Genomic DNA, 21,445 nt, shown 5'->3' with positions numbered 1-21,445 from the left:
GCTCTAATTCACCATCGATAATAGATAACAATAATTAATCAGACAAACAAACAAACGAATCAAAATTATCGGACAAAAATCCGATTTGAACCCGTGCGTGTTTTTCGGCACGGTCGGAACCGGTCGTTCGTCGCACCGCGTCGCGCACGCGCCCCACGCACCGCACCGTCCTCGTCAACGCACGTCGATTTCGTCCCGTTCGTCCGGCAACGCGTCGCGAACAATGCCAATTCTGGTCCGCATCCCCGTCTGAACAACGCCAACCCCTGCATCGCGACCGGTACGAGGGTGCGTTCGAGTCGCGGCACGCGTCGGTTTACGTGATCGCCACTGTGTCAACAATGGCCGACTCGTAGACGGTTCACGGTGTCGGTGTGTTTTGGACGATGTGCTGTTGTTGGTGATTTAGGTTCGCGTTGATTTTACGGAAGGGAAAAACTGTGTGCCACGATGGCGGAGATGAACAACACGAGAGTGCCGAAGTACGTGTACACCGTGGGGGATAGGTTGCGGTGGCGTTTGTTCTTTTGGTTGGTTAACGGTGGTTGTTGTTGTGTTTTAGGATAATGGTGTTCCGGCCTACATGGGAGGAATTCAAGGATTTCTCGAAGTACATCGCTCACATGGAGTCGAAGGGAGCGCACAAGGCCGGCTTGGCGAAAGTGAGTTACGTTTTGGTTGATGTAAGGTTTAGGTTTTTGTTGGGTGATGGTAAACAAGAGGAAGTTGTCAGGTTACATGAATATCAGGTTTTTCAACTGAAATTTAATATTAGCTGTCGAGTTTCGGTGTTACAATAATCTATTAATTGATATCGATTTTGTTTAATTCCTGTGTTTATGACTAATTAAACATGACACACTTCGTTTTTGTGTGAAAAATTTTAATTCTGTGGTTGTTACAATGTAATTAAGTGGTGTATTTACATAAGATTTCACAACAATTTTAATTCTATTATGGTTTTTTAATAACATGTTATTTATAACCTTTTTCTATTGATTTTTATGTATAAATATATTAGTTTTTAATTACTTCAACACACACAACTTTTAAACAAGTGAAATTTGTTGTGGGTTGAAGAAAATGCTAATTTGGATAATTAATTGCAAAATTTCGAATTTGATTCCAATAAAAGTGGACATTCAAAAACAAGAAATATGTGTATCAATGAAGAAATAATACAAATAAATTAAAACTGTTTGATAAATTTCAAGTAAACAATCAAAAAAATTATGATTTGAACTAATTTAAAACTCTTATGAAAATGAACCATTCTGGACTATCAAGAAAATTATTAAAACTGATTTAAAACTTATTTAAAATTTATATTTATTAAAAACATAATTTAATATTGATTTCAATACATTTTCTTACCATTATATAAATTGTAATATATTTACCATATTCTTAATTATTGTATGGTTTTTAGTTAGTTCAACTTTTAATCTTAATAAAACTGATTTTACTGTTAACTTTGTTGGTTTTCTGTTATTTTTAAAAACGAATATTTTCTTTTAACATTACATACCTTATAAATTGAAGAAAATATTTACAAGTGATATTTTACACGCACTAATTTATTCCACAATTTATTTATCAATGTTTCGACAGTGTAGGTCACATATTTATTTTTAAATTACGTTATTTTAATAGATCTAGCATGTTTATGATTGTAAATAAACTTTATTTTTAAGTTGGTAGTAAAAAGTTGCCAGAAAATGGGTGAAAACTGGGAAAAATTAGAATTTTCAGCAATTTATTGGACAATAAAACAAATAAATAATTTAAATTTCCCCAAATTGTAATAAATTTGCCAAATTCTTAATTATTTTATGGTTTTTAGCCATTTAAGGTTCTTCTCTCAACGAATCTGATTTTACTGTTAAATTTGTTGTTTTTTTTTGTCATTTTTAGGTACAAATCTTATTTTTTAATATTACATTTCTTATAAATTGAAGAAAATAATTACCATTTTTGTTTTATTCACACTAATTTATTCACCAATTTTTCGACAGTGTGGTCAACATATTTATTTTCAAATTACGTTATTTCAATATTGTAAATAAACTTTACTTTTATATTGGTAGTATCAAAATTTCTAAAAAGTTGTCAGAAAATGGGTGAAAACTGAGGGAAATTTGAATTTTCAGCAATTTATTGGACAATAAAACATTCATTTATAATTTAAGTTATTTGGAAAATAATTTAGAGACAAAGTGGGTAATACAAAATAGGAATTAATTTTAATACATTTTCTTACCTGTCCTATTTTAACTTAAATAAATTGTAATAAATTTACCATATTCATAATTATTGGATGGTTTTCAGCCATTTAAGCTTTTTCTCTCAATGAATCTGATTTTACTGTTAAATTTGTTGTTTTTTTGCTATTTTTAGGTACAAATCTTATTTTTTAATATTACATTTCTTATAAATTGTAGCAAATAATTACCATTTTTGTTTTATTCGCACTAATTTATTCACCAATTTTTCGACAGTGTGGTCAACATATTTATTTTCAAATTACGTTATTTCAATGTTGTAAATAAACTTTACTTTTATATTGGTAGTATCAAAATTTCTTAAAAGTTGTCAGAAAATGGGTGAAAACTGAGGGAAATTTGAATTTTCAGCAATTTATTGGACAATAAAACATTCATTTGTAATTTAAGTTATTTGGAAAATAATTTAGAGACAAAGTGGGTAATACAAAATAGGAATTAATTTCAATACATTTTCTTACCTGCCCTATTTTAACTTAAATAAATTGTAATAAATTTACCATATTCATAATTATTGGATGGTTTTTAACCATTTAAGCTTTTTCTCTCAATGAATCTGATTTTACTGTTAAATTTGTTGTTTTTTTGCCATTTTTAGGTACAAATCTTATTTTTTAATATTACATTTTTTATAAATTGAAGAAAATAATTACAATTTTTGTTTTATTCGCACTAATTTATTCACCAATTTTTTGACAGTGTGGTCAACATATTTATTTTCAAGTTACGTTATTTCAATATTGTAAATAAACTTTATTTTTATATTGGTAATATCAAAATTTCTAAAAAAGTTGTCAGAAAATGGGTGAAAACTGGGAGAAATTTGAATTTTCAGCAATTTATTGGACAATAAAACATTCATTTGTAATTTAAGTTATTTGGAAAATAATTTAGAGACAAAGTGGGTAATACAAAATAGGAATTAATTTCAATACATTTTCTTACCTGCCCTATTTTAACTTAAATAAATTGTAATAAATTTACCATATTCATAATTATTGGATGGTTTTTAACCATTTAAGCTTTTTCTCTCAATGAATCTGATTTTACTGTTAAATTTGTTGTTTTTTTGCTATTTTTAGGTACAAATATTATTTTTTAATATTACATTTCTTATAAATTGAAGAAAATAATTACCATTTTTGTTTTATTCGCATTAATTTATTCACCAATTTTTCGACAGTGTGGTCAACATATTTATTTTCAAGTTACGTTATTTCAATATTGTAAATAAACTTTACTTTTATATTGGCAGTATCAAAATTTCTAAAAAGTTGTCAGAAAATGGGTGAAAACTGGGAGAAATTTGAATTTTCAGCAATTTATTGGACAATAAAACATTCATTTGTAATTTAAGTTATTTGGAAAATAATTTAGAGACAAAGTGGGTAATACAAAATAGGAATTAATTTCAATACATTTTCTTACCTGTCCTATTTTAACTTAAATAAATTGTAATAAATTTACCATATTCATAATTATTGGATGGTTTTTAACCATTTAAGCTTTTTCTCTCAATGAATCTGATTTTATTGTTAAATTTGTTGTTTTTTTGCTATTTTTAGGTACAAATCTTATTTTTTAATTTTACATTTCTTATAAATTGAAGAAAATAATTACAATTTTTGTTTTACTTGCACTAATTTATTCACCAATTTTTCGACAGTGTGGTCATTTATTTATTTTCAAGTTACGTTATTTTAATATTATGAATAAACTTTATTTTTATATTGGTAATATCAAAATTTCTAAAAAGTTGTCAGAAAATGGGTGAAAACTTAGAGAAATTTGAAATTTCAGCAATTTATTGGACAATAAAACATTCATTTATCATTTAAGTTTATTTGGAAAATAATTTAGAGAAAAAGTGGATAATACAAAATAGGAATTAATTTCAATACATTTTCTTACCTGTCCTATTTTAACTTAAATAAATCGTAATAAATTCACCATATTCATAATTATTGGATGGTTTTTAGCCATTTAAGCTTTTTCTCTCAATGAATCTGATTTTACTGTTAAATTTGTTGTTTTTTTGCTATTTTTAGGTACAAATCTTAATTTTTAATATTACATTTTTTATAAATTGAAGAAAATAATTACAATTTTTGTTTTACTCGCACTAATTTATTCACCAATTTATCGACTGTGTGGTCAACATATTTAGTTTCAAGTTACGTTATTTTGATATTGTAAATAAACTTTATTTTTATATTGGTAGTATCAAAATTTCTAAAAAGTTGTCAGAAAATGGGTGAAAACTGAGAGAAATTTGAATTTTCAGCAATTTATTGGATAATAAAACATTCATTTATAATTTAAGTATATTTGGAAAATAATTTAGAGAAAAAGTGGATAATACAAAATGAGAATTAATTTCAATACATCATTTTCTTACCCGACCTATTTTAACTTAAATAAATTGTAATAAATTTACCATATTCATAATTATTGGATGATTTTTAGCCATTTAATCTTTTTCTCTCAACAAATCTGAGTTTTCTGTTAAATTTGTTGTTCTTTAACTATTTTAGGTACAAATCTTATTTTTTAATATTACATTTCTTATATTCTCTTATCTTATATGCACTAATTCATCCCACAATTCATTTACCAATGTTTCGACAGTGTGGGCAACATATTTATTTTTAAGTTTTGTTGTTAATATACGTAACATATTCATGATAAACTTTATCATTAAGTTGGTAGTATCAATATTTCTAAAAAGAAAATGGGTAAAAACTGAAATTCAAATTTTCACCAATTTATTGGACAATAAGACATACCCTATCCTATTTTAAATAAAATAAATTGTAACAAATTTGACATATTCTCAATTATTGTATGGTTTCTTTGTTACTTCACCTTTTACTCTTAACGAAACTAATTTTACTGTTAAATTTTTTGGTTTTCTGCTATTTTTAAGGACAAATCTTTTCTTCTAACATTACATAAGTTGAAGGAAATATCTACAATTTATTTACCAATGTATGGGCAACATATTTATTTTCAGTTTAGGTTTTTTGTATACATTTGTAAACAAATTTGTATTACCACCTTAAAAACAATGTTGGTAATATAAAAACTTACCAGATCAGTGAAAAAATAGAACAAATTCAATATTCAAGTAATAAATACGTAAACAATTAAAACAAGATTAATGAAAACGTAATTTGTTATCGTATTTAATTTAAATCAAATTTTGTTAATGAGGTATTTATTAATCAATAACACACTCATTAATAATTAAAATTTGTTATAAATGAAGCAATTAGCAAATTGGTAATTCATAAATAGTACAGTACTTAAGGGAAAAAATAATATAAATTTGTTTTGACATTTTATAAGTGATTTTAAATGTTGTAATTGTAACATTTCAATATTTAATTATTAATGTCTGTAATTATTTATAATTTAATTAAATATTATCAAATGTATGTTTTATTTATGAGTAATGTAATATATAAATATCATTTATTACTACCATAAAGATTTTCACAAGTTAGTCAATTATTATTTATGCTTCTTACAACGTACCATACTCGAACCATTTTCTAAATTAATTTCCATGTTCCAGGTGATTCCGCCGCCAGAATGGGTGCCACGAAAGAAGGGCTACTCCATCGAAGACCTGAACGTCACAATCCCTGCGCCGATCTGTCAGGTGGTCACGGGCAAACAGGGACTGTACCAACAAATTAACATCCAAAAGAAAGCTATGACGGTGCAACAGTACCGCGACCTTGCCAATTCGGAGCGCTACGCCACCCCCCGTCACTTCGACTACGAGGATCTGGAGCGCAAGTACTGGAAGAACATCACCTACGTAGCCCCCATCTACGGTGCCGACGTGTCCGGCAGCATAACTGACCCGGATGTTAACGTGGGTATTGTTTTAAATGTCCAGATTCGTATTCATTAAAGCGGTTACAGGAATGGAACATCAACAAACTGGGCACCATCTTGGACTACGTCAACGAGGACTACGGCATATCAATCGAAGGTGTTAACACTGCCTACCTGTACTTCGGCATGTGGAAGACGACGTTCGCCTGGCACACCGAAGACATGGACTTGTACTCGATTAACTATTTACATTTCGGTGCCCCCAAAACGTGGTACTCGATCCCGCCGGAGCACGGACGCCGTCTCGAACGGCTGGCCAACGGGTTCTTTCCCAGCTCGTATAAGACGTGTCAGGCGTTCCTGCGTCACAAAATGACGCTGATCTCCCCGCAGATACTGAAACAATACTCCATACCGTACAATAAAATCACGCAGGAGGCCGGTGAGATAATGATCACCTTCCCGTACGGTTATCATGCAGGTTTTAATCATGGGTTTAACTGCGCCGAGTCGACCAATTTCGCCTGTGAACGGTGGATTGAGTACGGGAAACGGGCGTCACATTGCACCTGCAGCAAGGACATGGTTAAGATTTCCATGGACACGTTTGTCAAACGTTTCCAACCGGACAGGTACTGGTTTTTGAGATTTCAGTTGTTTAAAAGATTAACTTAAATTAGTTACATTGATTAACTCAAGTCTTATGTTAACTAATTTTTGTTTAATATTGTTGTAGGTGTTCAAATTTTGTTTAAATATTTAAATTCTATGTTCAGAGATTTGAACATTTATTTCTGAAACACTTTTAAAGGTCACTGATAAACAAAAATTGAGTTTACTTAATTAAGCTTTATTTATAAATTAATATTGTTTATTAATCACACAATTTTGGGTTTATTCTTATAACATTTATCTGCATTGGACAAAAATTCAGAATTTCCAATGTTCAATTTTAATTATTTGGAGACAGTTTTCACTAAAAATTAGAAAATTTTTATGAGGTTTAACTACAAATTATTTAATTGTTTATTTTGTTTATCAATATTGTAATTAATACGGTTGTGAGAGTTAAAATTTGGTTAAAATATTTAAATTCTGTATTAAGAGATTTGAACATTTATTTCTGAAACATTTTTAAAAGTCACTGATAAACAAAAATTGAGTTTACTCAATTAAGCTTTTATTTCTAAATTAATATTGTTTATTAATCACACAATTTTGGGTTTATTCTTGTAACATTTATCTGCATTGGGCAAAAATTCAGAATTCCCAATATTAAATTTTAGTTATTTAGAGATAGTTTTCACTAAAAATTAGAAAATTTTTATGAGGTTTAACTACAAATTATTTAATTGTTTATTTTGTTTATCAATATTGTAATTAATACGGTTGTGAGAGTTAAAATTTGGTTAAAATATTTAAATTCTGTATTAAGAGATTTGAACATTTATTTCTGAAACATTTTTAAAGGTCACTGATAAACAAAAATTGAGTTTACTCAATTAAGCTTTTATTTCTAAATTAATATTGTTTATTAATCACACAATTTTGGGTTTATTCTTGTAACATTTATCTGCATTGGGCAAAAATTCAGAATTCCCAATATTAAATTTTAGTTATTTAGAGATAGTTTTCACTAAAAATTAGAAAATTTTTATGAGGTTTAACTACAAATTATTTAATTGTTTATTTTGTTTATCAATATTGTAATTAATACGGTTGTGAGAGTTAAAATTTGGTTAAAATATTTAAATTCTGTATTAAGAGATTTGAACATTTATTTCTGAAACATTTTTAAAGATCACTGATAAACAAAAATTGAGTTTACTCAATTAAGTTTTTATTTCTAAATTAATATTGTTTATTAATCACACAATTTTGGGTTTATTCTTGTAACATTTATGTGCATTGGACAAAAATTCAGAATTCCCAATATTCAATTTTAGTTATTTGGAAACAGTTTTCAATAAAAATTAGAAAATTTTTGTGAGGTTTAACTACAAATTATTTAATTGTTTATTTTGTTTATGAATATTTTGATTAATACGGTTGTAAGAGTTAAAATTTGGTTAAAATATTTAAATTCTGTATTAAGAGATTTGAACATTTATTTCTGAAACATTTTTAAAGGTCACTGATAAACAAAAATTTAGTTTACTCAATTAAGCTTTTATATCTAAATTAATATTGTTTATTAATCACACAAGTTTGGGTTTATTCTTGTAACATTTATCTGCATTGGGCAAAAATTCAGAATTCCCAATATTCAATTTTAGTTATTTAGAGATAGTTTTCACTAAAAATTAGAAAATTTTTGTGAGGTTTAACTACAAATTATTTAATTGTTTATTTTGTTTATGAATATTTTGATTAATACGGTTGTAAGAGTTAAAATTTGGTTAAAATATTTAAATTCTGTATTCAGAGATTTGAACATTTATTTCTGAGACATTTTTAAAGGTCACTGATACACAAAAATTAAGTTTATTCAATTAAGCTTTTATTTCTAAATTAATATTGTTTATTAATCACGTAATTTTAGGTTTATTCTTGTAACATTTATCTACATTGGACAAAAATTCAGAATTCCCAATATTCAATTTTAGTTATTCAGAGACAGATTTCACTAAAAATTATAAAATTTTTTGTGAGGTTTAACTACAAATTATTTAATTGTTTATTTTGTTTATCAATATTTTAATTAATATGGTTGTGGAAGTTTTAGATTAAATTGATTAACAATTAACTTCTTGGAGAAAATCTTTAAATTTGAATAAATAATATAAATAAATATACATATATTTATATATTTTAGAGTTAGAATATTTAAACAAATTGTTTAAGTTTTATTTAATTCAAAAGCTTGATTTCTTTAATAATTAATTTATGATCAGATACGAGATGTGGCTGAAGGGCGAAGACATCGGTCCACATCCCGAGGAGCCGGATAAAAAGGTGGCAGCACCTTTACCTCTCCCTCAGGACATTCTGTGCAACAAGAACAACACGTCGTTGCCACAAAGTTTCCTGGAGGCACCCAAAAAGGGCAAAGGCAGAATGATGAACTATACTCAGTCAGTATATTAATTACATGTTGAAAAATTGGTTCATTTAATTTTTAATCATTGCAGAGGCTTCAACATGAGCGACTTCCCGGCTGAGTTGCAGCTGGAGTTGATGGAAGAAGACAATCTGGCCTATGCTGATGAAATAGCTCCTGATGAACAACAGCTAGAAGTTCTAGAAGATATTTGGCTTAAAGCTGGAGAAATAGGTACATTAATTAATCCATAAATAGGGGTTACAATGTTTAATAATGATTATTTGACAGAGGCTGAAGATGCGACTGTGTGCGACGCCGGCTACAACGTCAAGCATCGCAGCAATCGCAAAGGTTTCCAACGAAAGAGACGCACCACCAAGCCCTCGGCACGTAAACGTTCAAAAGAGGGCTCGTCGGAGGAAAAACGGACCAAGAAATGCGACGAGGACACCGACGAACTGACCGGCTATTACGCCCCCCTCGACACCAAGGACAAGAAGGTGTGCGGACCAATAGTCGCACCCCTGGAGCTGCTGGAGGACGGCAAGAACGAACTCGTACAGTCCCTGGTGGCCCAGGAGAAGGAACAACTGTTGGCGGTCAAGGAGAAGAAGCACAAGCACAGGCATTCGGATAAGAAACACAAGAAACGTAAACATCATCACCACCGTCACCACCACCGCCGCAGCGAAGGCGACGAGACGACGTCGTCGCAGCAGTCCGAACCCTCTACGTCCAGCCTACACGACCCCATCATCAAGAAGGAGATCGACGACATCATACGGAAGGCGGCGGAAGAACACCAGCTCTCCCAGTCCTGCAGCGACGGTCCCTCCTCGTCGTCGACCCCCAAATACGAAATACTCCCCAAGCCGACCAACGTCAACAACTTAAAGGTGTACCGGAAGCCGGACGTTAAGTCCATGGTGCCGGCGGCGTTGCCGAACAACGTCAACATGCAGACGATCAAAACCAACAAAGGTTTCAACTAAAATTATTTATAATAAAGTGTTTGTTACATACTTAATATTACAGGAATAATCACGGTGGTGGACCGGCCTGTGGTGGCGAAACAGGCGCCGTCGGACTCGAGGAGGTACGAGAACGCATATATTAACTTCCTGAGCCAGAAGGAGGCGGATAAATTGAAACGGGAGGGCAAAGTAAACAAAGTGGCTCCTTCGGCCACTATCGTTTCCGGACAGGCGCAGAAGAGTCCGGTGAACGGCCAGATTTATGGGGTGAGTTGGAGTTAATTCTTGGATTGTGAAGTGGTCAAATGAGAGAGGTAATCGGTTATATTCAATCAGTTATTCAATAATTATCGATTTTTCTTATTTAAATTAATTTTCTATTTATCTACTTTATATATACTTTATAAGGATTCTAAAACACATGATTAATATAAGAAATTAATTATAATTATTGATCATTTCACCTGTTTAGTTTGATGTACACTGATCCTCAAATATTCTTGTGAGACAGGTTCAATCAATTATTCAATATTTACTGATTTATCTTATTTAAATTAATTTTATATTTATACACTTTCAATATACCTTTTAAGGATTCTAAAACACTCGATTAATATAAGAAATTAATTATAATTCTTGATCATTTCACCTGCTTAGATTGATGTTCACTGATCCTCAAATATTCCTGTGAGACAGGTTCAATCAATTATTTAATATTTACTGATTTATCTTATTTAAATTAATTTTATATTTATCCACATTCAATATACTTTTTAAGGATTCTAAAATACATGATTAATATAAGAAATTAATCATAATTATTGATCATTTCACCTGTTTAGTTTGATGTTCACTGATCCTCAAATATTCCTGTGAGACAGATTCAATCAATTATTCAATATTTACTGATTTATCTTATTTAAATTAATTTAATATTTATCCTCTTTCAATATACCTTTTAAGGATTCTAAAACACATGATTAATATAAGAAATTAATTATAATTCTTGATCATTTCACCTGCTTAGATTGATGTTCACTGATCCTCAAATATTCCTGTGAGACAGGTTCAATCAATTATTTAATATTTACTGATTTATCTTATTTAAATTAATTTTATATTTATCCACATTCAATATACTTTTTAAGGATTCTAAAATACATGATTAATATAAGAAATTAATCATAATTATTGATCATTTCACCTGTTTAGTTTGATGTTCACTGATCCTCAAATATTCCTGTGAGACAGATTCAATCAATTATTCAATATTTACTGATTTATCTTATTTAAATTAATTTTATATTTATACACTTTCAATATACCTTTTAAGGATTCTAAAACACTCGATTAATATAAGAAATTAATTATAATTCTTGATCATTTCGCCTGTTTAGATTGATGTTCACTGATCCTCAAATATTCCTATGAAACAGGTCAATCGATTATTCAATATTTACTGATTTATCTTATTTAAATTAATTTAATATTTATCCTCTTTCAATATACCTTTTAAGGATTCTAAAACACATGATTAATATAAGAAATTAATTATAATTATCGATCACTTCATCTGTTTAGTTTGATGTTCACTGATCCTCAAATATGCCTGTGAGACATGTTCAATCATTTATTCAATATTTACTGATTTATCTTATTTAAATTAATTTATTATTTATCCACTTTCAATATACCTTTTAAGATTGTAAAACAAATGATTAATATAAGAAATTAATTATAATTATTGATCATTTCACCTGTTTAGTTTGATGTTCACTGATCCTCAAATATGTCTGTGAGACAGGTTCAATCAATTATTCAATATTTACTGATTTATCTTATTTAAATTAATTTTATATTTATCTACATTCAATATACTTTTTAAGGATACTGAAACACATGATTAATATAAGAAATTAATTATAATTCTTGATCATTTCGCCTGTTTAGATTGATGTTCACTGATCCTCAAATATTCCTATGAAACAGGTCAATCGATTATTCAATATTTACTGATTTATCTTATTTAAATTAATTTTATATTTATCCACTTTCAATATACCTTTTAAGGATTCTAAAACACATGATTAATATAAGAAATTAATTATAATTGTTGGTCATTTCACCTGTGTAGTTTGATGTTCACTGATTCTCAAATATTCCTGTGAGACAGATTTCATCAATTATTCAATATTTACTGATTTATCTTATTTAAATTAATTTATTATTTATCCACTTTCAATATACCTTTTAAGGATTCTAAAACACATGATTAATATAAAAAATTAATTATAATTATTGATCATTTCACCTGTTTAGTTTGATGTACACTGATCCTCAAATATGCCTGTGAGACAGGTTCAATCAATTATTCAATATTTACTGATTTATCTTATTTAAATTAATTTTATATTTATTCATTTTCAATATATCTTTTAAGGATTCTAAAACACATGATCAATATAAGAAATTAATAATAATTATTGATCATTTCACCTGTTTTGTTTGATGTTCACTGATCCTCAAATATTCCTGTGAGACAGATTCAATCAATTATTCAATATTTACTGATTTATCTTATTTAAATTAATTTAATATTTATCCTCTTTCAATATACCCTTTAAGGATTTTAAAATACATGATCAATATAAGAAAATAATTATAATTATTGATCATTTCAACTGTTTAATTTGATATTCATTGATTCTCAAATATGCCTATCAAACAGTTTCGATCAATTATTCAATATTTACTGATTTATCTTATTTAAGTTAATTTTATATTTATCTACTTACATTATACTTTTTAAGGATGATTAATATAAGAAATTAATTAAAATTATTGATTATTTCATTTGTTTAGTTTGATGCTTACTGTTTTGTGTGTCTGATTTACATATTTACTTTGTATACATTAATTTTTTCAGTAATCATAAATCCTTTGACCAGAAGTACTAAAATATGACTAATTACCTCAACTATTTGGCCATGGCATCCAAAAATATATAATAAACTTGTGCACAATACAATAAATGGTGTATTCAATGTAGAATTAGAAGTAAAATCTTATATAAACTATCCCGCGGTCGAATAAATTCATTAAACACTGAACGAAAATGTCTTGCCCAGATGCCGGCACTGAACGGGCCATCCTTCGAGCCGGAACAACGGGGCGGCGACGCGATGCCCCATCTAACCTTACAAGTGCCCACTCATCAGCCACCGATCATGCAACAACCGCCGCAAGAGCAACGCGAGAACGACGTCGTCGTCGTCAATCGGAATCCGTCGTTGAACGTGTACAGCATGCAGACCGCCGTTCCGTACCAAAAGGTGGACCAAATGCTGCGCAACGAGGTAAACGTGGGTTAATAAATCACCGTTTATTAACTAGTTTACTTATTTCGGGGAAATTATCTTTAATTCCACCAGAAAAAGTGGCTGAATCTGACGTAAAAAATTTGACGTAGGTGCCGGCCGTCAATACGACACCGCCGCAGCCCATCAAGCCCCGCACCCCCAACCTGATATGGTCCAATCAAAACTATTTCACCGTGAACCACTGCGCCACCACGTACACGCACGACGACAGGTTCTATCCGATGAGCAGCAGGCCCATCGACTTGGAGGACGGTGAGGGTAAAGCGAACATTACCACCGATCTGCACAAGTTTGAGGGGTTTGTCTCGCGGAAGATGGCGGTAAGTTTCACAAATTTATCGTAATGGCTAAGCGGTTATTGTACGATTGACGGGGTCGCGTGTTTTCGACTCGATGAACAAGAAATTAAGCAACGAACTGCTGTTTTGGTTTGTTGACGGTTGTTCTTGGTTTGCAGAAGTGACCGCTAATGGAACGGCTGTGACTGTTTTGTTTGAAAATTAGTGTGTGTTGCTAAAAATGGATTATTATGGATGAAGGCTGAGAAATGAATTGATTATGATGGGCTGGAATGATGCTGAAGATGTAGTCAGTAATAGCCACTTATTTTTATGTATTAAGTTCTTTGACTTGTCAAAGGAGATGTGATTTATAATATTTATTTTAATGTGTGTTCAATCGATTTTAATATTCGTAATTTGTATATAGTAATAAATATATATAATTATTAAAGTCTCTGGTAGTTTTATTGTAGGTCGTATCTAGATAATATTTCAAGAAGTTTGAAATTTAATAACTCCAATACTCATTAAAATGTTAACAGTCTTCATTAAGCTGAAATCAACAATCATTTTTACCTAATCAAATTAAAAAATTAAACGATTCACAATCCGTTGACAAATTCACTCATGATTTGACTATCGCTGGTAAATGCCATGCAAGGAATCGCCGCAAAGGGCAACTGCAAACTCATGACAGCGTTCAAAATATCATTCATGGCGGTCAGATCCTCCAAGTTTCTGTAAAAGGCTATTATAAAAGTGGGCACAATCGCTATGGATCTGGTCAAAAGAACTCGTTTCCATCTCGCCCACTGTAAGTTCAGGAAGCCTTCCATCGAAAATTGGCCGGCGTACGTTCCTGAAACAAACCCCCGGTGAGTTTGTGTTCTAACGCTTGATAAATTAGTGTACCGGTCATCGTGGAGCTTTGTCCGGCCGCCAAAATACCGACGGCCCAAATGTACATGGCGGCAAGTCCGTAGGTGCATCCCAAGAAGATGCCACCTTTGTACAAATCCGCCTCGACGTATTCGTCGTTCTCCTATTAATAAAATCAAAATTACACTTTATCAGTTTAGTTAATGTCACAAATAACTTACGGGGAAAATCGAGGCGTTTATGCTCGGGTACTTCAGGCAAGTTTTGTGCTGAAACATTTTAAACAATTGGATGATTTAACACGTCAGTTGCGTCCACTTACAATTTTCCTGTTGGCCTTCTGGTTCAACCCCTTCGCGAAAACAGCTATAACAAACAAGTTTATAATGAAACTAACGAATAAGGCGATTGCAGCTTCGATAAAAAAGTAAAAATTTGCCTCGCTAACTTTCTTTGGCTTAGTCCGGTCGATTTCCCTGGACTTGACCAACGCGGAGTGTAAGAATAAATTGTGGGGCATTATTATGGCACCTATAATTCCGGCAGCTTGTAACAAAGCTCTGCTGTCGCAGTTTGAACACCAGGGTATTGCAACTCCCTTTAAAATGGCCAATTCGTCAGGTTTTGAAGCTACGTACTCGTAACCGAAGGATACTGCCATAACTGTTATTAGAAAACCAAAGAACAGTTCCAGCTTCCTCAGACTGTACTTTTCTAAAAACAGGAATGTGAAAGTGTCGATGATTGTTATCAGGACACCACCCCAAATTGGGACCCTATAAAAAATTAATTTTTACGTCTAGTACTGGATTGTTTGTGGTGGCATTACTTGGTGTTGGATAAAAGATAAATGGCAACGGCTGTACCGATTACCTCCTGCATATCTGACCCTATAATAGCAATTTCAATTATCAACCATATAATTATTCTTGGAAACTTCTGGTACTTTCTATAACACATTTCAGACAAATGCAGTCACCACACGTACTTATAAATTATTTCACCTAATCTCGCAGACAAACGCTGAATGAGCAACCCCAAAATCGTCGACCAAAGCAGCACCCATAATAATTTGTACTCCATAATTGAGCCACATTCTAAATCACTTTCAACATTACCGGGATCTAAAAACGCTATGGACATCAGAGAGCCCGGACCTGTGAATGCCCATAAATTTTTAAAACTAAATTTCGTCTGAAATAATACTATTGCACTTAATATATTAAGTCAAAGTGGCTGTCAAAGTAATTTTTACGTTTAGTATTGGATTGTTGGTGCTGGATAGAAAAAAGAAGGCAACGGGAGTACCGATTACTTCCTGCATGTCTGAACCAATAATATTTCAATTTCATTCATTAACTATAAAATTATTCTTGGAATCTTCTGCTACATTTTATAAAACAACTCAACCTATCACAAATCAATCACCAGAAATGTAATATTATATATAAATAATATAAAAAATTAATTTGTGATTGGATTATGAACTAGTTAATATATAAAACTTAAAAGTAGTACTAATATTATATTATACAATAGAGAAGAGAGACAGATTGAACAAGTAAGAAGCTATACACTAAATAACATAATTCCACGAACAACAGAAACATTAGACATAAAAAAATTTCAATTATTACAGGAACAGTCAGAAGATGAACGGACGGAGACATCGAGCGAATGCAGCTGCTCCACGGACTGCTCGTCCTCGTCCTCGTCCGGCGACGAAAATGACGATGCCGAATCGTATCTCTCCGACTGCACCGAGTGCCGACGCGCCGCCGCCTCGTCGCGCTTGGACAAGGAGAACCGCGACGCCAACACGCCGAAGACCTACCCCCGCGAAACGCCCAAAACGACGCGCAAGCGCAAATACAAGAAACAGAAGCCGGCGCCTGTGGTGCGCAACAGACGCATAGTGCGCAGACGCAGACTGATGACACCGTCCGAGCTTATATACGGCGTGAGGAAGCAGGGGCGGCCGCCGAAGCGGCTCAAGGAGCGGTTCGAGAAGCTCAAGTTGGAGCTGCAGGACTTCACCGACCGTCAGAAGAGCGCTAAGGTGAAGAAGTGCGCGTCGAAAGTGGAGGTGGGCAAGAAGAACGACGGTCTGAGCGATTATCTGCGCTTCAAGCGGGACCATCTGACTCCGATGAAGCTGGAGGTGCGGCTGCAGGACGTCATGCAGCAGTTCACGCCGGAGATGCGGCAGTACCTCAAAGTAACCACTCAATTCCTCACTATTAAACCTTGACTAATATCTTGTTTTATTATAGGACGGACTGACGATGTTCAATGTCAGTGCGATTGGACAAGACAAGGCCAAGCCACCGCCGGTGGCGCAGCCGGAAATAAAACAGGAGGAGCCCGCACAAAGCAATCCGGAGAAAGAAAAGGTGCCGAGGTCGTTGCCCATCGGGACGAAGGTGTGGGCCCGGCATCGTAACGGCCGTTACTATGGTGCCCACGTTAAGAGGGCCAGGAATGAGCCGCGCATGTGCGTGTTCTTCCCCGAAGACCGCAGCTTCTCCAAGGACGTGCGTCTCAAGGATCTGGCCAACGAGGATGTGTCGGCCGGGCTGAGGAGGCCCGCCATCGGGGAGAGGCTGCGTGTCAAGTGGTCTGACGGTTGTGTTTACGATGCCGATTATATTGGGAAGATGGACTGTTTCATTTATACCGTAAGTTGGAGCCGAATTTGTTCTGTCGGGGCTGACGTTTGTTGGTTTACAGGTGCAGTTCGAGGATGAGTCGGAACTGGAGGTCAACAGGGAACATATATATTTGTTGTCTGAGACTCTACCAAAGAGAATCGCCACCAAGTTGGTTAGTACCATACTACATTTAACGGAAAATTTATAATAATTAATTTATTTTACAGTCATATGCTAGTGATATGAGAAATAGAGAACACTTGTACGATTTGGAAAGAGACTTGCCGGATAAACGACCCATTAAAAAGAAAGTAATGGATAAATAATACAAGAAATTTAATATTTTAGTTTAGTTTTAAAAGACTGAATGCATAACACTGAATTCTCACAGTGTTGGCAGACTTCTTTATATTAAATCAGTTAAAAAATTATGTTTTTAAGTCTGGACAGTATATTTTGTTTATTCATATTTTATGTAGTAGATTTGATTGTGTGATAAAGTTTTATTTATTTATATTGTAAATAAACAAATTTTAGTAATGTACAATAAAAAAGAGATTAAGTAAGAATAATTTGTCATATTTTGGCATTTTATAACAAAAAAATATTATTGCCGCAATATTAAACATTTATAGTTGTATTATGAATTAACTTATGTAGTACCGTAACAGACAAACCTAAAACAAATCAATTAAATAAATTGTAATCAAGTTTATCATTTTTTACCTCCTGTTCTTCCCATATTGTTGACAAATACAATAAAATATGCGTTTTTCAATTTGCTAAATGAAAACATTAAATAAAGGTTTTAGAGGACTGTCCAAGTTCTGGGGGAGCGTCCACGTCGGAGACTACGTCCACCAGGTGGTACCCAAACAAGAAATATTAAATTTAAATTAATTTTTATACCAATAACAAGACTTCTTTTAAGTATCGAACGTATAGTTAAAAAAAACTTGTATAAAAACTTTATTACCACTTAATATAAAATATTGATAAATGAACTATGATTAACAGGTGTTTCACCGTAATTGGCAAGTCTATAATATACAAAACAAATAAAATAAGTAAATTGTAATATCATTTTTCACCAATATTTACCTTCGGTTATTTAATCTTTATTTTTCAATAAAACCAATATTTTGTAACTTTCCTATCCATACAATTAAATGTAAGATTAAGTAAATGCAAAACACCAAATAAAATATACCACAAATGTAGACAAGCGTTAAATAATACCATTCAAAATGATAACCTTGTACTAAATTTATTACAAAATAAGTGTTAATACCGATAACTCCAACATTCATTAAAATGTTAACAGTCTTCGTAAAGTTGAAACCAACAATCATTTTCACCTAATCAAATTAAAAAATTAAACGACTCACAACCCGTTGACAAATTTACCCATGATTTTTTTTTGTCGCTGGTGAATGCGATGCAAGAAATCGCCGCAAAGGGCAACTGCAAACTCATGACAGCGTTCAAAATATCATTCATGGCGGTCAAATCTTCCCAAGTTTCTGTAAAAGGCTATTATAAAAGTGGGCACAATCGCTATGGATCTAGTTAAAAGAACTCGTTTCCATCTCGCCCACTGTAAGTTCAGGAAGCCTTCCATCGAAAATTGGCCGGCGTACGTTCCTGAAACAAACCCCCGGTGAGTTTGCGTTCTAACGCTTGATAAATTAGTGTACCGGTCATCGTGGAGCTTTGTCCGGCCGCCAAAATACCGACGACCCAAATGTACATGGCGGCAAGTCCGTAGGTGCATCCCAAGAAGATGCCACCTTTGTACAAATCCGCCTCGACGTATTCGTCGTTCTCCTATTAATAAAATCAAAATTACGCTTTATGAGTTTAGTTAATGTCACAAATAACTTACGGGGAAAATCGAGGCGTTTATACTCGGGTACTTCAGGCAAGTTTTGTGATGAAACATTTTAATCAATTGGATGATTTAACTCGTCAGTTGTATCCACTTAAAACCTCCCTGTTGGTCTTCTGGTACAACCTCTTCGCGAAAACAGCTATAACAAACAAGTTTATAATGAAACTAACGAATAAGGCGATTGCAGCTTCGATGAAAAAGTAAAAATTTGCCTCGCTAACTTTCTTTGGCTTAGTCCGGTCGATTTCTCTGGACTTGACCAAAGCGGAGTGCAAGAATGAATTGTGGGGCATTATTATGGCACTTATAATACCGACAGCTTGCAACAAAGCTCTGCTGTCGCAATTTGAACACCAGGGTATTGCGACTCCCTTTAAAATGGCCAATTCGTCAGGTTTTGAAGCTACGTACTCGTAACCGAAGGATACTGCCATAACTGTTATTAGAAAACCAAAGAACAGTTCCAGCTTCCTCAGACTGTACTTTTCTAAAAACAGAAATGTAAAAGTGTCGATGTTTGTTATCTGGACACCACTCAAATTGGTACCTTATAAAGAAATTAATTTTTATGTCTGGTACTGAATTGTTTGAGGTGGTATTACTTGTGTTGGATAAAAGATAAATGGTAACGACAGTACCGATTACTTCCTGCATGTTTGAACTAATAATATTTCAATTTCAATCAATTAACCATAAAATTATTCTTGGAATCTTCTGGTATATTTTATAAAACAGTTCAACCTAACACCAATCAATCGCCAGAAATGTAAGAAATATTTGTGCGATCTAAGATTATAAATAAATAATGTAAAAAATAAATTTTTAATTGGATTATGAACTAGTTAATATAAAGTACTTAAAAGTAATATTAATATTACAATATACAATAGAGAAGAGAGACAGATTAAACAAGTAAGAAGCGATACACAAAATAACATATAATTCCACGAACAACAGAAACAGACATAAAAAATTTCAATTATTACAGGAACAGTTGGAAGATGAACGGACGGAGACATTGAGCGAATTCAGCTGCTCCACGGACGACAAAGTCTTCATCCTACGACGAAGATGACAAATCTTGTCTTCGACTGCATCAAGTACCGACGTGACGCCAACACGCCGAAGACCTACCCACGCAAAACGTCCAAAATAAGGCGCAAGCGCAAATATAAGAAATAGAAACCGGCACCGGTGGTGAGCAACAGGCACATAGTGTTGAATCGACACTGTTGATCACAACGATGCTGGAGGTGTGGCTGCAGGACATTATGGATCAGTTCACGCCGGAGATGCGGCTGAACTTCAACGTAACCACTTAACTCCACACCAATAAACCCAAACTAATATATTGTGTTATTTTAGAACGGACTAACGATGTTTAACGACAGTGTGACAAGACAAGACAAGGCCAAGCCACCGATGGTGCAGCCGAAAATAAAACAGGTGGAGCCCGTTCAAAGTAATCCGGATAAGGAAAAGGTGCCCAGATCGCTGCCCATCGGGACGAAGGTGTGGGCCCGGCATCGCAACGGCCGTTACTACGGTGCCCACGTTAAGAGGGCCAGGAATGAGCCGCGCATGTGCGTGTTCTTCCCCGAAGACCGCAGCTTCTCCAAGGACGTGCGTCTCAAGGATCTGGTAAACGAGGATGTGTCGACCGGGCTGAGGAGGCCCGCCATCGGGGAGAGGCTACGTGTCAAGTGGTCTGACGGTTGTGTTTATGATGTCGATTTTATTGGGAAGATGGATTGTTTCATTTATACCGTAAGTTGCAGCTGAATTTGTTCTGTTTGGGCTGACGTTTGTTGGTTTACAGGTGCAGTTCGAGGATGAGTCGGAACTGCAGGTGAACAGGGAACATATCTATTTGTTGTCTGAGACTCTACCAAAGAGGATCGCCACCAAGTTGGTTAGTACCATACTACACTTAAAGGAAAATTTATAATAATTAATTTATTTTACAGCCATATACTAGTGATAAGAGGAATAAAGAACACTTGGAAAAAGACTTGCCGGATAAACGACCCATTAAAAAGAAAGTGAGATATGAGAGTTAATTTTTAAGTTTAGTTTAGTTTTAGAGAGACTGTTCTGGGTTCTGGGGGAGACACTGAAGAAGACGTCCACCCAAAAATGAAATAATAAATTTAAATAAATTTTTATGACAATAACAAAGAATTTCTTTTAAGTGAAGGTTTAGTAAAGATTTACTATA

General features: G+C 33.0%; 2 protein-coding genes across 4 annotated transcripts; one reads left to right on the top strand and one right to left on the bottom strand.

Moving 5' to 3' along the window:
- Positions 1 to 142: 142 nt before the first annotated feature.
- Positions 143 to 21,400, top strand: LOC109606434 (lysine-specific demethylase 4A). Of its 3 annotated transcripts, none has more exons than XM_049969288.1 (14): positions 143 to 482; positions 563 to 662; positions 5,860 to 6,165; positions 6,216 to 6,760; positions 9,023 to 9,202; positions 9,260 to 9,402; positions 9,460 to 10,152; positions 10,207 to 10,412; positions 13,274 to 13,501; positions 13,615 to 13,845; positions 16,325 to 16,903; positions 16,959 to 17,363; positions 21,047 to 21,139; positions 21,195 to 21,400. In XM_049969288.1, the coding sequence occupies exons 1-14, from the start codon at positions 451 to 453 to the stop codon at positions 21,285 to 21,287; spliced, it is 3,834 nt and encodes a 1,277-aa protein (XP_049825245.1). In that variant the 5' UTR covers positions 143 to 450; the 3' UTR covers positions 21,288 to 21,400. The 3 variants fall into 3 exon arrangements, with proteins under 3 accessions (XP_049825245.1, XP_049825246.1, XP_049825244.1); XM_049969287.1 differs by lacking the exons at positions 21,047 to 21,139; positions 21,195 to 21,400 and adding exons at positions 17,416 to 17,508; positions 17,564 to 18,051 and having other exon boundaries at positions 145 to 482; XM_049969289.1 differs by lacking the exons at positions 13,274 to 13,501; positions 13,615 to 13,845; positions 21,047 to 21,139; positions 21,195 to 21,400 and adding exons at positions 17,416 to 17,508; positions 17,564 to 18,051 and having other exon boundaries at positions 144 to 482.
- Positions 13,852 to 20,279, bottom strand: LOC109606433 (protein Malvolio-like). The gene is made up of 4 exons (XM_049969291.1): positions 20,214 to 20,279; positions 19,222 to 19,366; positions 14,719 to 14,848; positions 13,852 to 14,665 (listed from the first exon to the last, which is right to left on the bottom strand). The coding sequence occupies exons 2-4, from the start codon at positions 19,276 to 19,278 to the stop codon at positions 14,409 to 14,411; spliced, it is 444 nt and encodes a 147-aa protein (XP_049825248.1). The 5' UTR covers positions 19,279 to 19,366; positions 20,214 to 20,279; the 3' UTR covers positions 13,852 to 14,408.
- Positions 21,401 to 21,445: the final 45 nt, after the last annotated feature.

The sequence above is a fragment of the Aethina tumida genome, chromosome 6, assembly GCF_024364675.1.
Source record: "Aethina tumida isolate Nest 87 chromosome 6, icAetTumi1.1, whole genome shotgun sequence".
NCBI classification, from domain to species: domain Eukaryota; kingdom Metazoa; phylum Arthropoda; class Insecta; order Coleoptera; family Nitidulidae; genus Aethina; species Aethina tumida.
The sequence above is the reverse complement of the archived record's forward strand: the minus strand, read 5'-3'. Positions and strand labels throughout refer to the sequence as shown.